Raw genomic sequence first — 23,310 nt, 5'->3', positions numbered from 1 at the left:
AGAGTATTCTGCGTGGAGATATTGATCTGGGTATGATTTTGAGCTGTAGATGTGTTGTTTAGTCCAGCGAGAGCAGCGGCTGCATGTTGTCTTCTTCGCTCTTGACTTTGTCTGGTCGTTTCAGGACACCGGGCTCCACCACCGACTGAGACCTGCAGGGACACAGGACAGGAATCAGCATTCGCGTGTGATGGAGGTTATCGTGGCGGTGACCAGACCCTGAGCAGAGGGGACTGCTCGGGATGGAGAGTGTGAGCTGCAAAGTGCTCTTTTAGTCTGGGTTTTGCATCAGGTCTAATGACCCTTGAGCCTATTAAGACCAGTTCTAACTGTCCTCATGGGTTTCTGTCCTCATCAGGTCTCTTTTCAAGAAAAAAAGGTTTCCCTCTACTTTTCATAGGAAGTAACTGAGCTACAGAACATTTGACAGAAAGCATCAAGCTTGAAACACTGAAACCGTTTCCACATTAAGATATATCAGGTTGTATGTAATATATGGAAGTATAACATTAAAAACATCCTAAATGACCCCATCATGTATGACGCCATCCATTATTACTGTGCAACTTAATCATCCAGTGAGTTTAGCTTTGAAATAAACTGTGTAACTGTCAGATATTTTATCAGTTATTGTGATTTATTGATAACTGGCAGAGCTGTGCTGCCCCACAGTGACAGTGTCTTAGCTCATGCTGTAGTTCGTCCTGAATAATCTAAATGTCTTTGAGTGAATGAGTCAGTTGGTATCACATAGTGGTCGGATGATTTACTGACAGGGTGAATCACACAGCACGGGGGCCTATAGGGGGAATGATACTCCATAAAATGTCAAACATACTCACAGCAGCTTCGTGCCAAAGAAACAGTGAGAGCACAGATACACTCTGAGGAAACAGGCCAAGAGGTCTCTTTTTTTCACTACTTCTATTTATCTGTATCAGTCATTTATTTACCCATACACTTGTTTACTGTTTCTTTCCTCTCACTATGAGCAAACACAGGAAACCTGAAGAAAACCAGGTTCAGTATCGGAGTCAGGCAAAGTCCGGGTCAATATTAACCTTGTTTTGTCAGTTTTTTGTTGTTAAATAAAGAAATGAATGAATGAATATATCACCAGGTGAAATCAGTTACACCGTGTTAATCCTCTACAGTTCAGTGAAACAGGGCAAAGAGTGGGAGGTGGGAGAAGAAGACAAAAATACCACAGTGTGAGATAAGATCTACACATTAGCTCCACCACTGTCTCATTTGTCTACTCTAATTATGCAAAGATAACACAATTAGTTCGACAATACATTGATACTGTGTTTATCCACTGATGCATGCAGTGGGATCACTGCAGCCTTAGTTTAAGTGCATTTTTTTTCATGCTTTTTTAAGCCTGTCTTGTTGCCGTAGGCAGCGTGGAGCTTAGAAAGACACGTTACCGGAGAGTTGCTGGTTCAAATCTCTGCCCTTTTGCTGGGGAAATGAATAATAACATTAACACCTTTTCTTCCATAAACAGTAACAACAGCAAACAAACAAACAGTGTTGGAAATAATAAGCACACCTCTTCATGGTTTTTGGGGACAGGTTTTTCTCCAGGTCTCTCTCCAGGTCTTGTACTGACAGGGTGTAGGACTCCGGACAATAGTCAGTCTCCTCGTCGTAGGCATGGTCCAGCAGCGTTCGCGCCCACGTGCCCATATCGTACGGCGGCATCATCCCGCCGAGCTCTGACGGCAAGATCTCGGGGTGGATCAGCTGGTGGAGGCTGTTCAGGTTGTTACCGTGCATGAAGATCTGCACAGGGAAGGGACAGATACAGAAAGACAGCCTGGATTCAGACTCTTTTTCAGTCTGTGAATAACAACACTTTTGTACAACAAAGATAAAGATGGTCTCCTTAAAGGCAAAAGGCTTTTACTTTAATGTCCTTGTTCTCAAATTAATCTTTATAGCAAAAGGAGATGTAATAAAGATTTAAAGCTAATACATTAACCTGGTTTTTAGGCACAGGTAGCTCACTTTATTTAGCGCTTCATAAGTCCATGAAAATGTCAGGTGATGATTCAACAGGGTTCATCACTACTAGCAAAAACTTTGAGTCCATTGTTAAAATAAAAACAGTGATTATAGCTAGTTTGACTGAAGATCTCCTGGCCTTACCCTCTTCCTGGTCTTGTCTTTGAGGAAGGGTCGAATGACGGTGTACAGAGCATGGATGTACCACGGCTGGTTCACGAAGTGGATCCCTCCAAATCTGGCAGGAAAACTGTCCTGTTGGAAACAAACACAAAGCCGGTGAATAAAGGCAAAGAGGAATAATTTCAGTTTAACAGACTGAAATGGGACGGGGCTTTAACCGAGGTGCTTCTGTTGCCTGAATCTAACCGGGACATGGACTGACATGGACATGGATGTGAACCCTGGTATACGTACCATCGACCCCACCACCTCCCGGTGACTCTGCTGCTTTTAATAACTGCTGTGCTTCATTCACTCAATACAAACTTTGTCTCTGAACATAACTGAGCCAGCGGTCGCTTCTCCTATAAAACGTAACACGACCAGGTTGTGAAAACTGTTTCAAATTCATTATTTTTCACTATTTATTAATGTGAGTGGAGGCACAGACTTAACGACAAGTGCAATCAGTCTGCTCGTACAAAAACCGAGCAGAATAAACTCTGTGTTTCATCACATATAACAAAGAGCTCGTCTCAATTAAGAGGATTTTCCAGCAAATGAAAAATTACCTCTGTGAGTTTCCTGTCCCTTTTCATTAGATTAGTTTTGTAAATGGGCTCTAATCTCATCGTCAATAGGAAATGCTCGGGTCTATTTTGGAGTCACTGCAGAGCACAATGCCAGAGGGACATGAGTCCTTGTTCATACAGGTCAGTGTGTGGAGTCTGGGCCTGACACAGTGTTTCGTACAACACTGGACACAATTATGATAATTACACTCCACTATGTGTGTGTGTGTGTGTGTGTGTCTGTGTGTGTGTTTGTGAGTCATAATTTGGCTGTGATCCAACAGTATGGTGAGATTATATTCTGACATAACAGAGCTGGCTGATGAAAATGGCTCGGGGCAGACATTTATATAAAAACTGTTAGCTGTGTGTGGGAGAGACGGAGACAGTGAGAGTCTCTGAGGTCGGTCCAGGTTTGTAAATTAGGGTTTGACCGATTGTGACTCATCCAGGCCGAGGTCACTGCCGCCAGTGTTTTTGCTCGGCTAGCAGGGATGTCAGCTACTGTCCACCGCTTTGGTCCACAGACACAGTATCTGGACGAGTTCACACGAAATATGTTGTCCTGATTCAATCGGTACCACAATGATGTGTACTATTGATTTCGGTGATCCCCTGACCTTTAATTAATCAATACAGCTGTCTACACCAGCTGTGTAATGGCCCACACTATATGAGTGTAACTATAATACGACGTACACATCCAGTGCACGGTGCCTGCAGACACAGACGACAGACTCTTTCTGTTTTGCAGCTGTTTGTCCTTTTAGTGCCGCTCTCTTTGTGCACTAAATGTCTAATGGCAAGAAATTCATAGTATCTCACAAAGAGCTGAAACCAAACTTTCTATTTGTACGTATCTTTTAAAAGAGATTATTATTATTTTTTAATAATTTTACCAGTTTTCCGAAAACAAAACACATAAACACACACTCACACCCCAATGCATTAATTTAAATTTATGAGGATCAGCGTTTCAGCAAACAGCCGTCTTCAGGATTTCTACCAGTTTAAACTGGAAATACCCAGATTTTACATGCTAACTGCCCCCAAAAATATTTCCAGCTACAAAAAACACACTGTTCATATGAATAAAATAAAATATACATAAAATACAAAACATATATTTAGAAAATGAAATAGTGTTTCCTCAGGACCAGGGTATAAAAACAAAACAAGGTTGTCAGCTCGGAAATTCAAACTGAAAACGAAGAGAATAAGCACAAATGAGCTGCTGATTATTATTAATATTCTTAAATATGAGCCATATTTCCTCTGTGACAAAACTGAAACTGTACATAAAACACAGAATCTAATTATAGATTCAAAATATTGAATCAGCAGATGCCCAAACATACGAGTAATAACGAGCCTCATTTAGTTCAGGCGGCGGTCAGACAGCCCCTCCCCGCCTCAGCTGTCAGATCCCTCTGGACTCCTCTGACTCTGAACCTCTGGCCTGCCCTCTGCTCTGACAGACATTTTCACTTTGATGAAGGGACCTGCTGTATTATACATGAAACACTGAAAATGGAATATGAGCTGCAGGGCCTCTGCTGCACTGGAGGGACTGATGTCTGAGGAAGAAACAGAAAGTACTGAGTGTATGAGGAGAAAGTGTTCAGATGAAGGTGGAGGACGTTAAAGTGAGAATAATATAAGATAAAAGAGCAGTGAAAGATGTAAGGAGAGCAGAGGAATGGAGGATGCAGGGAGGAGGAAAGCAGATAAAGGCCTTAGACTGAAATTATTCTTCCATCGAATGTTCTTCTTTTCTTATTGCAATACAGAGGAAATCATCCCTGAGTGATGATTTAGAATAAGAAAGACAATAAATACACAGATAAACACGGCTGATGTTTGGGGGTGTATGAGCCCTGTAGTAGGACCTTTTGTGTGTAAAACACTTTGGAGTCATAGAAACTGAAGTCTGAATCTATTTTGTCCTGACAGCTGTTGAAGATCCTAAAATGCTTTGCCAAGACAGACTCAAGAGACTCAGAGCTTTCAAACACCAACAGGTCACCAACAGGATGCGATGACAATCTGACAAATGGACTGGCTTGAAAGCTAATAGAAATCAGGTTGATGAAAGAGTCTGTAATAGTCAGATGCTTATTCTTATAAAAGAATTCTGACTGGGATGAACTGGTTGATGAGTAAACGGCTCAGATATTCAATGCAAACTGTTCCAGAAACCCGCCACTCACAACCACTTCAGCCTTTTCTTTGATGTTTGGCTTCTGGGAGGCAAATGTCGATTCTAAACAAATGAGCGACTGTGGGGATTTATTTTTGGACTCACGCTCCAGGTCACTGCTGAGCGTGTTCAGTTACAGCAAAGGTTGACGAGAATTAAAGGCGACAGAAGACAAAGAAAAGTCTGTCACACACCAACAGGACAACGGGTGGAACTGAGGAGTCTTTTCTCTTTTTTTTTCTTTTAAAGCACAATCAGTTTAATCACGAGATACATTTAGACAAAATTTCCTTGAAACCCTGTTGCTTCAGCTCTCGCCCCCCCTCACACGATTTTCCCTTCAAAGCTCAGTTTGCTGTAGAAAAACAGGATCCAGCTCCTGCTTTGCAACGTTCAGCAACCCTGGAGCCACAAGCTGCAAAATGCAGCACAGAAGCTGCCAGTCTCATTTGTGATGGTCTTTTTTCTTCTATAATAATCATAGTGCTGGCTGAGAATTAATCTTCTCATTGTTTTTTTTTAAATGAGGCTATATACAATATACCTTCATGAGCAAATGTAACTTAACCAAAATGGGTCAATGTGTGAGCTTAACATTATGCTGCGTTCACATAAAAGTTACTGAATTTATCAGTTTCTGACTAAATACCACTCCAGGAATTTCTTTTACAGTTTTGCTGGAAGCTCAGACTTGGTACTAAATGCAGCAGAGTCTGAAAAAAAAAAATCATGATCCCTCAGATCAGCTAAACTTATAACTAACAGTTGCCATCTTGGGCTGTATGATGTGTGAAGCTCTTCAGTCATAACCCTGACAGTCTCTCCATCACCGTCCTCTGTCCCACGTGACTTGAAAGCAGCATCGGTGTACTTTCTTCCCTGTTATAAAACATCACAGATCCAGAGGGGACACACACACAGACAGGCTGCCACCAACACTCTGGGTTAAACACTGAGTGTCTGTTCAAAAGCACGCAGACACTCAGCGGTAACGACATGTGACGTGTCGGCTTCCCCTCGACGGCTGAAGCAAAGAACAGATGAAGTCAGCCAATCGGCTGCTGCTTCTCCACTCAAACGTCCACCTAGATTAAAAGCTGCACCGTGACGACTCAGGCGAGACGACTCAGCGAGTCCTCCTCAAGGATACGTCATGTCCTTTAACACAAGCTCTGCTCGTAGCCATTTCAATATTATGGTTTCATTTATATGATTGTTAAATACAGCTTCAGCTGAGTGAACCTGACATTTACCACTTACGATAAACTCTTACAGTAATTTAATGGAATATTTTGTCATTTTGAGAAATATGCCTTTACTTTTTAATTTATCAATCATTCCTTTAATTTGAATTTGATAACATCATCTGTGCAGTATTTTCTAGGATAATACTGAACAGGAATATTTCAAGTATGAGCAAGTGTTAGCTAAGTCTGCTGACATCTGATTTTACAGCAGGTACCTGAAAAAGACAAAGTGTGGTCACAGCATTCCCACGTATTTTCTTGCCTTGCTGTATTAAATCCTTTTCACAGAATTGTTATTTTGTTGTGTTTGACTTTGGGTCTTTGTGAAGGTAAAAGCCAGCTGTTACCTGCAGTTCAAACCCTGCAGCGTTCACAGAGAGGAGCCCTTCGCAGAGCTCCGGTATGACTGAAAGGATTTCGCCTGTAAAGGTTTTATGTATCTGTCAGCGCAGGTGAATATTTAATAGCTGTAGTGATGTACCTTTCAGAAACAGTCAGGCTGAGGGGAAGAGCCAGACTGTGACATGCAGCAGGTACACCGCTCTGTGATTTATTCACATTTACATATTAGGTCATCTACAGACTCTGTGACAAACTGCTGCTAACATATTTTCAGATGCTACGTCTTGACAAAATGCAAAAATAAATCTACTCAGTCATTATTCATCAGAACATTTTAACAGTGATTTTTCTGATTCCTCTTCTCCAGTGCAGCAGCTACACCGTTTCTCTCACTCAGGTTACAAATAATAAAAGCGTAACACACAGCCATGCTAAAAGTCTCATTAAACTGTTGATATGAGCCCTTTGAAATATTAACCATTGCTTCATTGTCATAAAGTACCATAATCGTTTCTGGACTGCTGAGAGCTCCACAGTCGGCAGGGAGCTCTGATTGGATGTAATCATGGTTGGATTGTGGCCCAGCAGGCCGGCAGCCTCTCCAACGTGCAGAAACAAAATACAAACTGATTGAGAAAGCCTTGTTTGCGTAAGTGGTGTGGATCTAAACAGCATTTTGTACAGATTGTGAAGCCCTCCGGGACAAATTTGTGATTTTGGGCTGTACAATACAAACTGATTTGAATTGAAAACAACAGCAGTTTAGATTCAAGTGAACCGCAAAGTCCACAAAACTGTTTTTCTCTCACCTTAAAGTATGAGTTCAACATTTTGGGAAGAGTCAAATTTGAATATGAACACCAGCATCTTCCAAACAGACTGATGAACACGTTATATCCCAGTTGTTTAATCTGCACAAAAACAAAATGTAAAAATGTTCAAACGTGACTTTTTATTCTTTGGCTTTTTTATTGGACTGAAATCAGCAACAAAGCCAATAAACCAAAATATCAAACTGCTCCTAAACTTATTTCAGGGCAGACAATCTTTCATCATCCTAACCACCTTGTTCATGTGACTAAACCTGACCAACCGTTAACCACAGCACTGTCAGATCAGACAACACAAGCAAAGGAAGTTGTGCTGCTGATACAAGCGTCAGATCAAATAACTGAAAACTGAATCTGGCAGTGGAGCTCAGATTCCAGTCATAACAGCTCGTTAGACTGAGGTGAGTCAGCATCTGATGTATACACCAGCAACAACAACAACAACAACAACAACAACAAAATAAACGCCGCTGATTTACGCACATACTGTAATGGTTGGTAAGGAGACCCTGTCAGCCACCTTAATGATTCACATGACTGAATCAGCACACAGAAGAATTAAACCAATTGTGCTGTAAACACGTTTTTCTAAACTCATCTCAGGTCAAACTGCTGCAGCAGGAGGGAAGAAGAAAAAGAGGGAGACATCGGCAGACACACATGAGGAAGGTGGAGCGAGGCTGTGATGTGTAAAGTGTTTTCTTTTTTATGGCTGAACCTGTTGAAGCTGTAACATCAGGTCGCACAGGGCTGCAAACCTGAGCGTCGCAGGCTGCTCATTGATTATTTAGTTTATCAAATGGGAGCCGCAACAGCAGCAGCCAGAGGCAGGATGGAGCCAGATGATGGGATCCAGATCCACAACCCCACTCATCCTCCCAGTCTGAAAGGTTCAGGGCGAGTCCAGCAGGCTGCAGCAGCCACAAATTAGAGTTTGTCTTCTCTGCTGCAGACAAATCAGCTGATTCTGGACATAATGTCACTTTAAATGTCCATTTGGGGCTTAAAGGCTCTGTAGAGCTGCAGAGCTGGTGATAATGAGCTGCGGGTTCACCCCCATTTCTGGGCACGAGCCTGAAAATAAAGTACCCAAAATAAAAAGGTTACTGTTCTTCAACCCTTCTGATTCACAACATAACAACATGTTTACAGGACTGAATGAAACACAGTCGCTGCATTTATACGGGAATCCTAAAATGCTTTCCACAGATGGAATTAAGAGACTTTCAAACAATTTATAATTTGTCGACGTCGTGTGAAGACTGACAGGTGCAGTCCAAAACACACTGCTACCAAGGTCAAAGGTCAAAGATTTCAACTGTAGAACTTTTTTCCTTTTTGATCTTTAATTTTTACAAAGTTTGTGCAAATAAAAAAAATGCATCAACATCCAACATTTTTTTGTTGGACAGTGTGAGTCTATCAGCACTCCACCAGTGAGCAGCTGATGTTACAACATCTGACTTGTGTTGTGTACCACTCTATATGTGTCTGAGTTGTGGTCATACATCTTCTCTCTCCGTCATGCCTTTTCGGCCTCTGAACAGCACATCAGGTTGATGAGCTCTCTCTACTCTGCTCGGCTCCTGTCACTTCCCATCCACACAAGGATGAGTAAACGTGTCCTCCAGTAAAAAGCAGGAAAAAGACGGCATCCATTCCAGTGCTTTTCTTTTCAGGATATAAAGTGTAGCCTGGAGTGACGACATTGTTTTGCTGCTGACTTGTTCTTTGCAAAAGCCACCTTTATGGGAGGACGTCTGACTGGAGCTAATGCGGAACTGAAGAAAGGGGTAAATCAACGGCGAATCTTACTGTATGTGACAGGAAGTGGAGAACAGCGCTGCCTCACTCGTCTCTGTTGATTGAACTTTTCGACCACGCTGCACCTCTGGTCACAAGATCCACAAAAAAAAATGCTAAAAATGCACCAGTTCTCTGATAAATTAAACCTTTTACTCCATTTTTAAAAAGCACACGAGCAGCCTCAGTCCAACCTCTGACTCTCTTACTCCTCTGAAGCCTTTTATCCAATCTGTTGACTCATCATCCCTCTTCTTTCAGCTCTTACTCCACATCCAGCCAATGCATTTTCATCTCTGTCTTTACTCCAAAACCTTTTACCTCATCAGACCTACTCCCTTTTTCCCTGTAGTCATCCTCAAACCATTTATCCAATTTGCTCCTTTCTGGGGTTCGATAAAGTTTAAATCTTTTCCATTTCTAACGTCTTAGTTAATCAGGAGCTTCATTGTCTGGAATATTGGCTTTGGTTTCACCGTGCGGTGCTGAAAAACATCACAAGGAACGACTGATGCTTGATTCACGCGACAAACTCTTAAAAGGAAACGATCGATTGATAAAAATGCATCACAAGCAAAGCTCCAAATGTTTTGGTTGATGCCTTCTTCAGTGTGTAGACTCAGTGATTGTCAGCCCAGCCTGGTTTAAACAGGTAAACTGTGCCAGGTGCACATAATTAGAACAAATCACATCAGAGCACACAGAACAGATTACAAGGAAAAGGTGTGTCGGCACATACGCTCAGGAAACAGCTTTATCTATTCCAAATTATACTGTTTTTTTTTTTTTTTTTCAATAAAATAAATTATTCCTGACTGTAATTCTGTTCTATCTCAGGTATCAGAAGTAACTTTCCAGTTTTTCTCCTGCTGGAGATTCACACAGAGTGAAAGTCACATCAATTAAACTGCAGCCTCTGCAGGTTATTAAAATACTGCCAACTCCTTTCAGGAGCTCTGAGAGCGACGGAAGGAAAGAACTCCACTGCTTTTCTGTACGTGGAGTGGTAATGTTGTTTGTCTGTTAGCAGGATATCTCCAGAACTAGTAAACAAACTTCTACAAAGGAACTACTGACTACCTGTCTATCTATCTATTTATTTATTTATAGTGTATTGCTGGATTTCTTAGCATTGCGGGTGGCAGCCCCTTGTCCGGCTCTGTGTATTCATACTGCGTGTGTTTGGTGCAGTTGACCTGAACGTCCAGATTGTGGGCAGAAACACAACAACAGATCTTGTCCTGCTGCCAAACACACAGAGGGAAGCAGAGAGAGGGAGAGGGAGAGAGAGAAGAGGAGGAGGCGGAGGGAGAGATGTACAGCGACAGAAGACTGATTTGGCCGACCATTGCTTTTCAGTGCTGCGTCATGATTCCTGAAGCTTCTGAGCAGGAAAAATATTCACTGCTAATCTTGATTGTAGGGTGTAAGACAGAGCTACTATCTGTGTTTGTTTTCGGTCACGTTGTTAGAAATTGTCTCTACATTTCATTTTCTGTGTTCAGCTATTTTCCTCGTATGTTTGACTGTGTATATCACCTTTATAAAACGGACTTAAAGTCATCAAAATAAATCAAAATAAAAGCTGAGTAACTGTTAATTGACTTCACGCAAAGAGGAAAAGAGAGTGTCAAAAATATGGGCCCTAACAGCTGATGGGGCTGTTAATGGACTGCATAATTACCTCATTTCCCCATTACAGATTGAAATCAGACTCTCGCCGACCAATGGTAAGTTATGTTCTTTTAATGTCCAACATAGCCAACACAAAGAAATCAATGCTGTGAGCATTAGAATTAGTAGTGATTCTACTGGTTATTGAGGCTGAGAGTTGCTCTCTCATTGCCTGTGTGTCCATAATGAAGCCAGGAGACAAATAGATTGCAGCCAACCTTCACCTCTATTTTTTTTAATTAATAAACTGATTGTATCTCTAACCATAACCGTAATAAGAACACAAACATCAATGTAAAAAAAAAAAAAAAAAGTTGTGGGGAATTACTTGCTAAAATTATCCCACTGTCCGGGCACATTGGGATATTTCTGAAATTTATTCCTTTAAGTTTAGGCTCATTAAAACTACTTGTTTAAGGTTAGGGAAAGATCATGACCAGTCCTGTCAGTTTCTGATGAAGACACAGGAGCCTGCCTTTCATTTCCTGTTTACAGACTCTAACCATTCAATATTAACATTAACACTGTGATTGATATCAGCTGCTGGTAAACTGTCTAACAGTCTCGTTAAAGACAAAGTGAATGCTGACTGCTAAAAGTAACAGCGCTTTCAATTTCCTGTTAATTGATTTCCTAATTTTACAGCATGTAATGAATTTGCTATCAAAATCACACAGCTTCGAATATAGGGTGCTCAGAAAGCTTTTATGATTTGCAATACATGGTGATGATAAGAGGGAGGATTATAATTCATTAAATTTGAATTAATGTTCCAAAATGTCAAACAGCTTCATCTTTATTAGTGAAGTGATATTTTCAGAGCCATCACCTCTACAGAATACCAAAGAAGAAGAAGTGTTTTCACACATTTTAAGCTGCTTCTTGAGAAGATACAGTAGGTCAACATCTATTTCATGTATTTTCTGCTGCCATTATTAACACAATTATTAACAAGTCTCACTTGTTCTGGAGTGCTCTGCATGTTACATAACGCTCATGCAAAGTAAATCCAGTGGGAACTGCACCACTGTACATGTTCATATGGTCTAAATATATCCTAAGGGGACACATGTAATCCCGCTGAAAGACAAATGAGCAGTAAATTAATGCAAGTAAGTAATCTGCTAATTATTTTCTGATTAAACAATTAATAATTTAAGGCATAAACTGTCAGAAAACTCTGATAAATAACCAAAGGGACGAGTGATCGACCCTCCAAAACTTAAAGATGTTAAAGTCAGGAAGTCTTCTGAGAAGCTGGTACAGGCTGTTTGACAATTTTGCTTTGGGATCATCCTCTGGAAACCATGAGTGTCTGTACAAAATTTTTGTGCTAAGTCTATTGAGGTATTTCAGTGAGTTGTTGATGGATTAATGGAAAGGACTGCATGTCTGAAAGATGCAATAAAGAAACACAGAACAGATGAAAAACTATTAAATGTAAAAGAACTATGTTTGAGCACTGTCTGGACCATTACACTTACACTTAATAATACATCACATATTTGTATAAAGCATAAGACATTTACAGTATTCTGTGGAGCACTCAGCCGACTGAGCAGCTGCCCCCTGAGCATCTTGGAAGAAGAAGAAAGACGGAGACGGAGAAATGTGTTTGTGTCTCTGTACAAACACACACGCACACACACGGACACGAAGACGCGCAACAAAAGGGAGCCCATCTGGAGGAGAGGGCAGAGCAAGATAGCGCGGCAGTCCGACATGTTGCCGTGGAAACGTAGCGAGGGTGGGATGTAGCAGGAGGGAGCCGGGGAGGGAGGCGGAGGAAAGAGGAGGAGGGAGGGTTAAGACGAAGCACATTGTACCGAGCAACTGGCGACTGATGAAGAAGATGTTGCTTCTTTAAGGTTCAGAAGTAAACAGAGAAGATTTTAGAGACTCTCTGGATGATTTCTGTGACTGTGTGAATTCTGATCTACATTACATCTCCACTGAAACTACCAATGAGTATTGGCAATTAAAATTTTTAATTATTGACTTCTTTTTTTTTTCCCCTCGATAAAATGAGTAATTATCTCAGTGTGGTTTGAATGATCAGGCTGCTGTAACAGCATGTATGCTGCCCTGCCAATATTGTCTCTGGTGAACAATGATGGAGCGACTGAACTGAAGGGGTGGGGGGGGGCAAGGGAGAAGGGAAGGATGATGATGTTGTTGTTAAAGGGAGAGGGGGAGGGTAAAGAAAACAACAAAAGTGAGAGGGGTGGGGATGCCAGAGGGGACGGAGGGAGAGGTGGAGGAGAGTGAAACCAGAGGAGGACGCCTGAACTTCACACGTTTCTATTGGATCTGGACATTGGTTTGAAAACCTGCTGACCTTTGACAACCACCTCTATCTCCTGAGCCCCTGCAAACAAACAAACAAACAAAACAAAGGCCCACTGACCTGAAAGGGACAGTCAGAACTGATGCAAATAGATCATTAGACCTGCTCCACACCACAGCTCCAGTAGACTCAAACAAAAAGAGAACGCCAACACTGGTAGCAGCATGTCACTCCACCAATTAGCAAGCAGCCAGGGTTGATTGTTATTGTTCCTGCACTCCACAGTTCGCACTCCTCAAGCTGAGAGAGTCCAATTCATCTCCGTTCAGATATCAGGCATAACGGCCCCATTCACTTGCTTTCAAGTGTCTCGCCTTCCAGATAAAATCCAGATGACATTTAAGGCACTTTCATTTACACTTCCACCACATGCATGCATCTCTGCTGGCCAGATCACAGATCTGATTACAGTCCATTTTTATTTTCCCAGAGCTTCATGCAAATCAGGATCGGCCCCCGTCCAGTGCAGGAGGAGGTGACCTGAAGCTGTTTGGTAACTGATAAAAACACCAGAATAAAAATAACTTCTGCACTTTCACAGTTTAAATAAACACCTCTCAGATGCATTTCCACTCGATCCAACCTGATATAACATGAACCCTGTTTAACTCAGGCCTCAAATACAAAACAGCTTCAATTATTTAGCGAAGCACAAGAGTATAACTCCTTTCATCAGGCCTGTAAGAAGCCCCGTATGTTTGCCTTTCCCACAAGCATGTGAATGCAACCTTAAGAGGTTTGGCCATAACAAAAACCGCCTAATGGACAAAATCCCAGATCCAGATCTAATCAACTGATTCCTGGGTCAAGGTCGAAGTGGCACCAAATTTGAGCCAAATCCTGCTAACAGACAGACAGATGTAAGACTGTTATTCTAATTCACATCATTCTCATCATCATCATCATCATCATCGTCAACACAATAAAAAAAACCTGAATACTGCAGCTTTGGATGCAGGTGACTCACACGAAGCTGCAGTGTTGAGTCTACTGGCTGACGGCAGCTGTATGTACAGTCGGTTAACTGTCAGAGATCCAGGACAGCTCATTCATTACTGTGAGTGGCAGGTAGTTGATCTGAGGTCAGACGGTGTCAGGCTGTGGCAGGTCACGTTAACGAGGTGATTCACATCCCTGAGACAAGACATCTACTCTGCACAGGATGTTGCTCCAAGTCCACATACAAGTTTCAAACAAAATCACTTAAAGACAAAGAAAAACGCATATCTCTGAAAACGTGGACAGAACCTTTGACGTCTCACATGAAAATATGTGTCCATGATGGAAAGATTACAGAAAAGGTTTGAACGTTTTTCTGCTTTTACTTTTTAAAGCTCTTTGAATTTGATTGTGTGTGTGAAATGTGCAGTATAAATATACTATAGAATTTCTTTTTCGTTAAATGTTTCGTTCTTTTCCTGCTCTGCTTTGATAATCTGTAGGAAAGGTCGATTTTTTTGAACTCGTGAACTCTTGACATTTTGGAGATTTTTTTCATGTAAAAGCAGCAATATTAAAAATGGTATTTTCTTAGACACTTCACTCCAATTTAAAAACATTTTTTGAACTTGTAAAAAAAAACAAAAAAAAACCCATAACCCAAAAGAAGGTTTTGCAGATCTGAAACTTTAATCCCTCTGTAACATTGTAATCCCGGGGGATTATGACTGGATGGGTTTGAATCCCGTCCTGAACACTGTCTCACCTCGTGTTTCCGCAGACTCTTTAACGTAATCTCTTTTATGTGAGCATAAAGAAATGTATGTGGAAAGGTGCTTTTCACACGGCGGGGAAATGGAGCACGTACTGTGCTGTATGAACTGTATCCAAGAGGAATAAGCACACAAACCCCAGACAATACAGTCTGTGGCACAAACAGTCAGGCAGCACATTAAAGGCTAGGCTGTAGAGAGGGTCAACTTAAGGACACAAAGCTCTGTTGTGTCGGCTACCATTTCTAAACTTGTCCCTCACTGCCCATTAGATTTTCACTCTGTTTCACTGTTTTCAAATATAAATCAGTGAGCAAAGAAAAAATTATACAGGGAACAGATTTTTTTCTCCAGTCAGTTGGCTTGTCCTGACAGCCATGACAACCACACACAAAACCTGGCAGATATTTATGATACCCAGAGGATGATTCCTAAAGTCAGGCACACTCTGTATGGATTTGGCCTGATTGTGGTCGCCAGCTGTCTAATTTTAGAATCAGGCTGAATTTCTGGCAGGGTGTTTCATGCACATGCTCAGTATGAGCACATACTGTATGTATGCTATTCAAAAACATTCAGGATGTACCTTGGATGTACATTTAAGCCTTATGGTCGATCCCTAACCTTTCCTCCAGCTCCATAACCAAGACAAAATGTCCAAATTTAAACAATTATCAAGATTTATTGATGCAAATGCATGAAATCTGGGAAGAACATTCACGCTCCCCAGAGGATGAATCCTGTGCGTTTCCTAAAGCTTTCCTCCAGCACCACACTCATTTTTGTACACAAAATATCTCTCAGTCTAACAGACGCTTAATTTTGCCGTGCAGTTGCCTGTGGGATACAACGCTAGCTTCAACCTAAAGACTGTGTGCAGGGTTACTCCACATCTCTCTCCCCCACATTTCCTGCCTTCCTCTAATTAAAGGCAAAATGCCCCAAAATAATCCAGAGAAGAAAAAAAAACAAAACAATAAAAACAAATAAAAAAGCAGTTGCATATTTGGGGTTGCAACAACTGTTGAACCCTCTAGGGGCCACCGGCATGGATCCAGACTAACAGTCTTGTTTCTGCTGTAATCTGTGCTGTGCTACACTGTGCTACAAATCTGGATGCATGCGGCCTACATGCTATTTGCATTTGCTCAAAACTAACTTCTTTGTCAGGGTTGCCATGACAAAGAGAAAATCACAATTAAGGCAGTCTGAGTTGAATTAACGTGGAAGATGAGACAAAACGACAAAAAGAAAGGCAAGAGGATGAGTCAACGCAGGCAACAAAGGAAAAACCAGAAGGATTTGAACTTCAGACACCGCAAAAACAAAAAAACTCAAGAATGTCACATTATCTTGTTTAAGCAAAAAGCAGATTTTACTGTACCACAGATAAATAAACTCGACGAGCCAAATTTATATTTGATTATTAAACTTATTTCATATCATGATTTGTTCCAGGTAGATATTCAATCTCTTTTTCAGCTGATAACAGAAACAAGTGTCACAGTAATATCACAAACCAGGACAAAAACAACTCAATCTTATATTCCAATTAAAAAACGTAGATGAATTTAATACAGATTGTTTGTTTATGCTGCACCAGTATAAAGAAAGTTTTTGCTATTGTCATTCGTCACCTTGCTGTTTGTTCACGCTGGCATCAGATAATCCAGCAGTGAGTGCAGAGAAAAATCTCTGGAAACAAAGACAAAGAAGGACAGCAGCAGCTGCAGACAGAAAGCTGCTGATGCACGCAGGAGTTAGCTGAGTGATGTGTTCGGTATAAATCAACCATCAAGCTACACCCAACAATCATGCAGTAGATGTATGATCGACTGTGTGCGACTGTCCTGCAGATGAGTGTGACTCAGCTGCTTTTAAACACTGGTCTTCAGACTCAGAACCAGAATCTGCTCAGACTGAAGTGACTCACTTTGGCGATATTCAGATCTGTATGTGTGCGCACTCTGCTGTCCTCACGTACTGAACAGAGGGTGAAACATAAATGCTGAATATGTCTGCAGTTTATTTATCCGTCTGTCAGTCCACTGGCCAAGAGGCAGCGTTTATTTAACACGTGTTGTACAAATGAACATGTTTCTTACACTGGGAACACTGGGAGGAGAAATACAACAAATGTACAGCAAACTAATATGAAACTGGTTTTAGGACGACGATGCAGCTCTATGGGACAGAGGAATATGAGGCTCAGATTCACACAATATGCTTTTGTTTTGGTCTTCTCATGGGATTTGTTGATCACTGCCGCCCTTAAATGTGTTTGCATCCTGAGGAATATAAGACAGAAGCTGTTGCTACAGCCCTGATGGTTTTACTAACTTGTTCAGTGCATTTCATTTGTAAAATCAAATCAAATCACCCTATTACACATCTTCCTTTTGTTTTCTGCACCAAATGTTGAGCAGCCATTCTTGTGGGCAGTTGCACAGTTGGGAATGACTCAGGGCTCAGCTAATAGCTCCCATTAATAATTCAGGCTCTAATCTGTGTCTGGAGAACCGTCAGAAATGTGTTATATATGGACTCGTCACAGTGATGCACCGTCTACAGTTATTCCCTCCAAATCAAAAAGCAGAAGGATTTTCCCCTTGCCAACGTAGCAGCTCAACTCTGTGCTGACAGAGCAGAAAACTAATGTTTACAGAAAGTGGAGAAGGTGAAGAGCAGTATCCAAGCTTCCTGTATATGTAGAACCAAAGGTACTTATTTAAATCTTGCTGGAGCTTAAGTAGAGACAAATTAATGGAAAAATGTCTCACACACCAATTATACTACAGTTACTTAAAAAAACCTTCCATATCTTTTCTTTCATGCAGCTACAAGAAACTGTCTTTGCCCATTTCTCAGTAAAATCACTACACTGTTGGGTCTTCTGCTGTTACCCAGTCAACTACCTGTTAAAAATCATTATGATGCAAACCAATACATTACAGCTAGCTCAGCTAATGGATAAATTTGAGACCTTTGTGTTGTGTAAAATAAGTAAAATAAGGATAATGGACTGGTGGAGGCACATTAAAGTACTCTGTGGAGTTTTTAACCACTTGTGCTGATGTGGAGCAATGTGTTTTTTATGAGTGGCTCCTGGTTTTATTGTATTTTGCATGGCCGCATACACAAGCAAGAAGAAGACTGCTAGCTAGAAAACACAGATGTAAATGATGGATGATTTAAAATACTAATAAATTAATCTTTTGAATGTTTTATAAGGAAGGAAATGCATTCAGCATGTTTGTTAGACTTCAAGGATGCACACAATGTGTTTACAAGAAAATTCCACAGGGTACCTTTTAAATAGGGCAGAGTAGGATAAAACCTTCCACTCCGTCCATCCATTAGCTACATCCACTTATGCTTTAGATGGTCACAGGAGGCCGGAGCCAGCATTAGGAGAAAGGTCAGGTATATCTCAAAACACAACATCTAAACACAAGCAGCCATACAAGAACTCGGCTTCACTAAAACTGTCTAAAATTTTGATTTAAATTTGAAGCTACAATTTATTTACATGTGAAACAAGCTGCTTATTAACCAAAACTAAATATGTGAAACTAGAAGTTTGTGTGTGTTGCTGTAGTTTTATAATTAGTGACAGTATCTTCCAGCCTCTCTTCTATTTTTATTACAACCGATTGCAACATGCGTAGATCAAAGACCGTTTAAAAACTCTTTGAACATTTTCATTCACCACCAAAAAAGGGCCTAAAAAATAGTTTTCACTATGAATATATGAAGATGATGTTTAATATAATATAATATAATATAATATAATATAATATAATATAATATAATATAATATAATAATTAATTCATTAAGATTTCCTTGTGTCAGCAATGCTTTTTTGTTTTTTGTTTGTTTCTGCTGACTAAAACCTCCTTAAACCAGGCTGTTATTTGTTATGTACTTACATTCTTTCATTTGTAACTGGGAATCACTTTCTAATGCAGGTTTTGAGAATCGCTTTGGTGCAAATTCAATTGACTATTTTCTGATTAAATACTAACAGAGTTAAAAATGTAAAAATACTGATGGACAGGTACACAAAAAGCTGCTTAACTATGATTATGTAACCTGGGATTATATTCCTCAGAATTAGATTACTACTCTTAGTGCATTTGTTCAGCTCAGTAACAAAACAATTTAAATATTACAACTCTGACAGTTTGCCATTCACCACAAGCACATCAGATAATCTTTTCAGACCAGGCTGCACCTTACTCAACACTTCCCCTTAGATTTCACTTTGACTAATGGAGCCCAGCGCAAATTGGCAGATGATTCACAAGGATGTTGAGAAAGCAATAACAACCCCCCTCGTCCCCACACACACACGCCAAGACATTTTCTCTTGGGTTTGGCTGGTTACCAGAGGACAGCTGTACACTCTGTCTGTGAGCCTTTCCTCCTGTAACTCATTTCAGTAATGATGTTAGAGGTGTCCTGATGACTGAGACTAATGCGCATTCATGCAATGCAAAAATCCTGAATACACAAATACAAATCCAGTGAGCACTGACACATTTCTATAGTTTCCTACTTGTCACATGAGAAAAAACTGGAATATCAACTCTCATTAGAGGAAGCAGGAACTAAACAAAACCAAACTGACAACCACAAAAAATCACTTTTTTTGCATCATCTACCTGCCAAACGAGCCCTGAAAAAAACACCCAGCAGTGTGTAATCAAAATGGAAATGTCATTATTCCCTTCTGCTGCTCTTTAAACAAGCTCACGGCTTTAACACGGTGCTTGACTTGTTCATAAGTGGAACATTTTGAGTGCAGAGAGGGTGATGGGAAGGGAGCTGGAGGTTTGTTCCTCCACTGTCAGAAACTGAAAAAAAGGCTTTCAGAACTGAATAGAGCTTAAGATTCAGCTTTTCCTTCAGCTCGCAGAAGCAGTCTGCAGATTTTAGATGCTAAGATAATGCTGGGCTGCAATAAACATTCATTTTCAATATCAATTAATCTGCCAAATGTATTTTACCCCCAAATATTTAATTTATAATTAAATTTACATTAAAAAAAAGAGGTGCAGCAAATCCTCAGATTTCAGAAGCTGGAACCAGCGAATGTTTTACATTTTTGTTTGATAAAATAATTTGATTATCAAAAGTGATGTAGATCAATTGCTAATGAAGAATTAACTGATCAGCCCTTGTGCAGCATGGTGAGACATGAATTTATCAAAAGGGGAAAAAAAACACTAATGCACATCGTAGATAATTGTCTGTTTTAGAATTATTAACTGCCAGCGACTGTGAAGTATCACATGTATGATAATTTGTCTATTTTATATTAACTGGTGGTCCTGACCATGGTCATGATTTAAAAAAAACCCTCACAGTCTCCAACAAAGCTTTCTGACAGCTGAGCTTCTTACCTGTAGCCCCTCGATGGCCAGCCGCAGCATGCTGGGAGTCAGCTTGGACGCCTGTTTGAAGGTGAAGTTGCTCCAGTCGATGATGAGGATGAAGCCGTTGACCTGCAGCTCTGGATCTTCAATCATAGACTCCAGGGACAGCAAGATAGCCCTCAGTATGTCCACAAATGTGTATCTGGTAAAGAAAGATGAGTGGTCTTTTATTCTGCAGTGCACTGGAGAAAATATTAAAGCACAAAAAATTTATTATTTTTCACAAGAAACGAAAAAGAAAAGCAAGAAAATTGTGAAAATGCCTCAAAGCCCAAGAAGAAGTCTTGGAATTGCCTGTTTTCTCTCAGAAATATTTACTTTTACTGTTACTATTGTTTGAAAAACTACTTGATTAGTAAACAATTCATCGATCACAAAAATTGTTCTGTTCTGTTGATTAATGAACCAGCTGTTTATATCAGTTCCATGCAGAACATTTTTGGGTTTCCCAAATCTGTCATTGGGCTTTAATTCAAATTACACAATAGTTGGGATGAGGATGATTAGTTTTTCTAACATTATAAAAGAAAATCTGAAACACTCCAAAAACCATAACATCATAGCTTTCAGTTAGACTGTCTGTCAGTACAGTTTCACTGATGGACGTCTTTCCAGAATAATTTAATGTTCCAACAAAACCAACAAAAACAAAAAACACAGATTCAGTCCAACATGAGACACAGACAGCCGAAGACAAAACACATAAAACTCATAACTGCATGTAGCACAAAGAAGATGCTCATAAAGATAAAACTGTGCAACCTTTTCCATTCTCAAAATTATCATAAAATCATACTGAGATGCAAATGTAGGTTTTACTAATCATACACACAGTACATTTACTAAAATAGTTTAATATATTTCTCCCTATTTCCTGTAAGAAGTTTTTACACCTGTTTTTAAAACTCTAACCTATTGTCTATTGTCTATTATCCACTGCTGCCGTTATCCATTAGACAACAGCGGTGCCCATATTTTGAAAAAGAACTTCAATTCAAAAAGAAGCATATTTATGAACTTAATCTGAATCTGAAGCTGAATTTGGACTCCGTATTCTGCTGTGTGCTTAAAACACCTGTGAACAGGCTGGTGCCTGGTGTTTAGGCATTTATATACATGACCTACTTCTAAATCCTCCTCCCTGTTAGCGACGTTTAACCCCTTTAATGATCGAAAATGCTCCATCTTTATTTTAACGTCACTTGTTAGTGTCTCACAAAAAACTATAATAAAATCTGCTTGGTGTTTTTGTTGCCTGTTTAAAGTGATTTCAGTTGTGACCATGTGGCTTCTGGTGTTACCAGTCGTCACGCTGTTTGCTGCCTCGCTGTGTCCTCGTGGGTTTTCCTCCAGCTGATGCCTCGGACACTTCACCGTCATGTTCAACACTTTTTGTTTTTTCCCGTGCTTTTGCTCTCATCTTGTCTCCTCATTTTTCTCTATTTGATTCTGTCAAGAACCTTTTGCGTCTCTCTAGAGATATTTTTTTTCTTCATTTACTTAATTGGCAGCAGAATAGATGTAGCTCTTCTGCTGCTGCACTGTGCCACAGAATATCTATAAATATGTCTGAAACTTATTGACACAGCCAAACAGATTTCAAAGATTGAAATTTGTCGTACAGTGTTAAGTACGACAAATTTCAATCGAAAGACAATAAAATAAACTCTAGTTACACAAAAAAAAGAAAAAAAAACATTTCCTTAAATCTGTACTTGTTTTGTTGTAAATCTAGATACTTTTAACTTTTGGGATTTCGAAAACTGACTCATATGAATCATGTTTATGAGGGAAAACTCTTTGGTGGAACTACTTTACAAGTCACTGATACATGCAGCATGTGGCAGAGGTTTACAAGGACATAAGGTCGCAGGTAGAAGGTAAAGAGGCTGGGAAAACACTTTGGATTAGTCAGAGCCGAAAAGATCTTAATTCTCATTTTCTTTTACCAAAAGTGTTGAGGGTGGTTCACCTGTGGATGAGTACACTGTGTGGCCAACCTGTCACCTGTTTTTCATGATTTGATCAGTTACAATTAAGCAAAGTCTTACTGCTGCAGTGTACAAGGATATTTTAGACAATGGTGTGCGTCCAACTTTGTGGCAGCAGTCTGAGGAAGACCCTTTCATGTATAAGACACTGCCCCTGTGCACAAAGCCAGATCCATAAACATGGTTTGTTGGTGTTATTTCTACTTTGTATATACAGGGTCTGCTGCACGTCTGCCTATGCTGGAGGAGAGATTCCTCCTCTTTTGCTCTTCCTCACAGTTTCTTCTTTTTTCCATATTTTTGGGTCTTTCCATTTTGGCTTTGCTGCTTTTACTTAAGACTTTCACAAAAAAAAAAAAAAAAAAAAAAAAAAACCTGGTTAAAGAAGAAAGATGAGCTGGTTTCCTGTAGTTTTCTCACTAACAATGACTGTGTGGTGCTGAATGATCCGCGCCAGAGTCCACTTAATTATAATGGATTTTAAAAACACCCAGTGTCCTCTACTCTCTCTGTGTCTTGTTTCTCTTTGAATGTCTGATCAGATAACCTCAGCGCAGACTTTACAGCCCCAACCCTCTGCCTCCTGTATTACCTGCTCTGGTCCCAGTTGGCTGCGAACAGGACCAGTATTTTCCTGCCGTATCTGTCCAGATTGGAGAGCACGCCGGGGAAACCATCCTTCAGGGCCTGCTTGATGCCCGGGTCCGTGGCTTTCAGGTTCTTGAACATGTCCAGGTTCTGCTGTCGGTACTCAAAATACTGTGCCAGCAGCCGAAACGCTTCGAAGTGGTTGAATTTCCTCGCCCGGAGGAATCTTAGGATAAACGCGTCGTCTGTCCTGAGGAAGCCGATGTCCGGCCGGGTGATGATCATGTCCCGGACCTCCTGGATGTCCTGGTGTAAAGTCTCCGGGTTTTCTTTCAGCTCCACCTTGGCCTTCTCCAGGGTCTCTGGAGAGAGGCCAGCCTGTAAGTGAGTCAT

The 23,310-nt window shown here is 40.5% G+C and overlaps 1 protein-coding gene across 1 annotated transcript; it reads right to left on the bottom strand.

The window, feature by feature from the left end:
* Window positions 1-33: 33 nt before the first annotated feature.
* Window positions 34-23,310, bottom strand: clvs2 (clavesin 2). The gene is made up of 5 exons (XM_041064767.1): window positions 22,922-23,310; window positions 20,306-20,480; window positions 2,155-2,265; window positions 1,556-1,788; window positions 34-152 (listed from the first exon to the last, which is right to left on the bottom strand). Exons 1-5 carry the CDS (start codon window positions 23,308-23,310, stop codon window positions 59-61), a joined length of 1,002 nt encoding a protein of 333 aa, XP_040920701.1. The 3' UTR covers window positions 34-58.

This window comes from Toxotes jaculatrix, chromosome 19, assembly GCF_017976425.1.
Source record: "Toxotes jaculatrix isolate fToxJac2 chromosome 19, fToxJac2.pri, whole genome shotgun sequence".
NCBI classification, from domain to species: domain Eukaryota; kingdom Metazoa; phylum Chordata; class Actinopteri; family Toxotidae; genus Toxotes; species Toxotes jaculatrix.
This window is presented reverse-complemented; position numbering and strand designations above follow the sequence as displayed.

Bases quoted from the DNA above. Each gene is read 5' to 3' on its own strand.
- clvs2 (XM_041064767.1), bottom strand. From the start codon at position 23,310: ATGACTCACTTACAGGCTGGCCTCTCTCCAGAGACCCTGGAGAAGGCC. The intron at 20,481-22,921 runs GTAATACAGGAG...TTTCTTTACCAG, and splicing joins GCCAACTGGGACCAGAGCAG to ATACACATTTGTGGACATAC. The intron at 1,789-2,154 runs GTAAGGCCAGGA...TTCCCTGTGCAG, and splicing joins AAGACAAGACCAGGAAGAGG to ATCTTCATGCACGGTAACAA.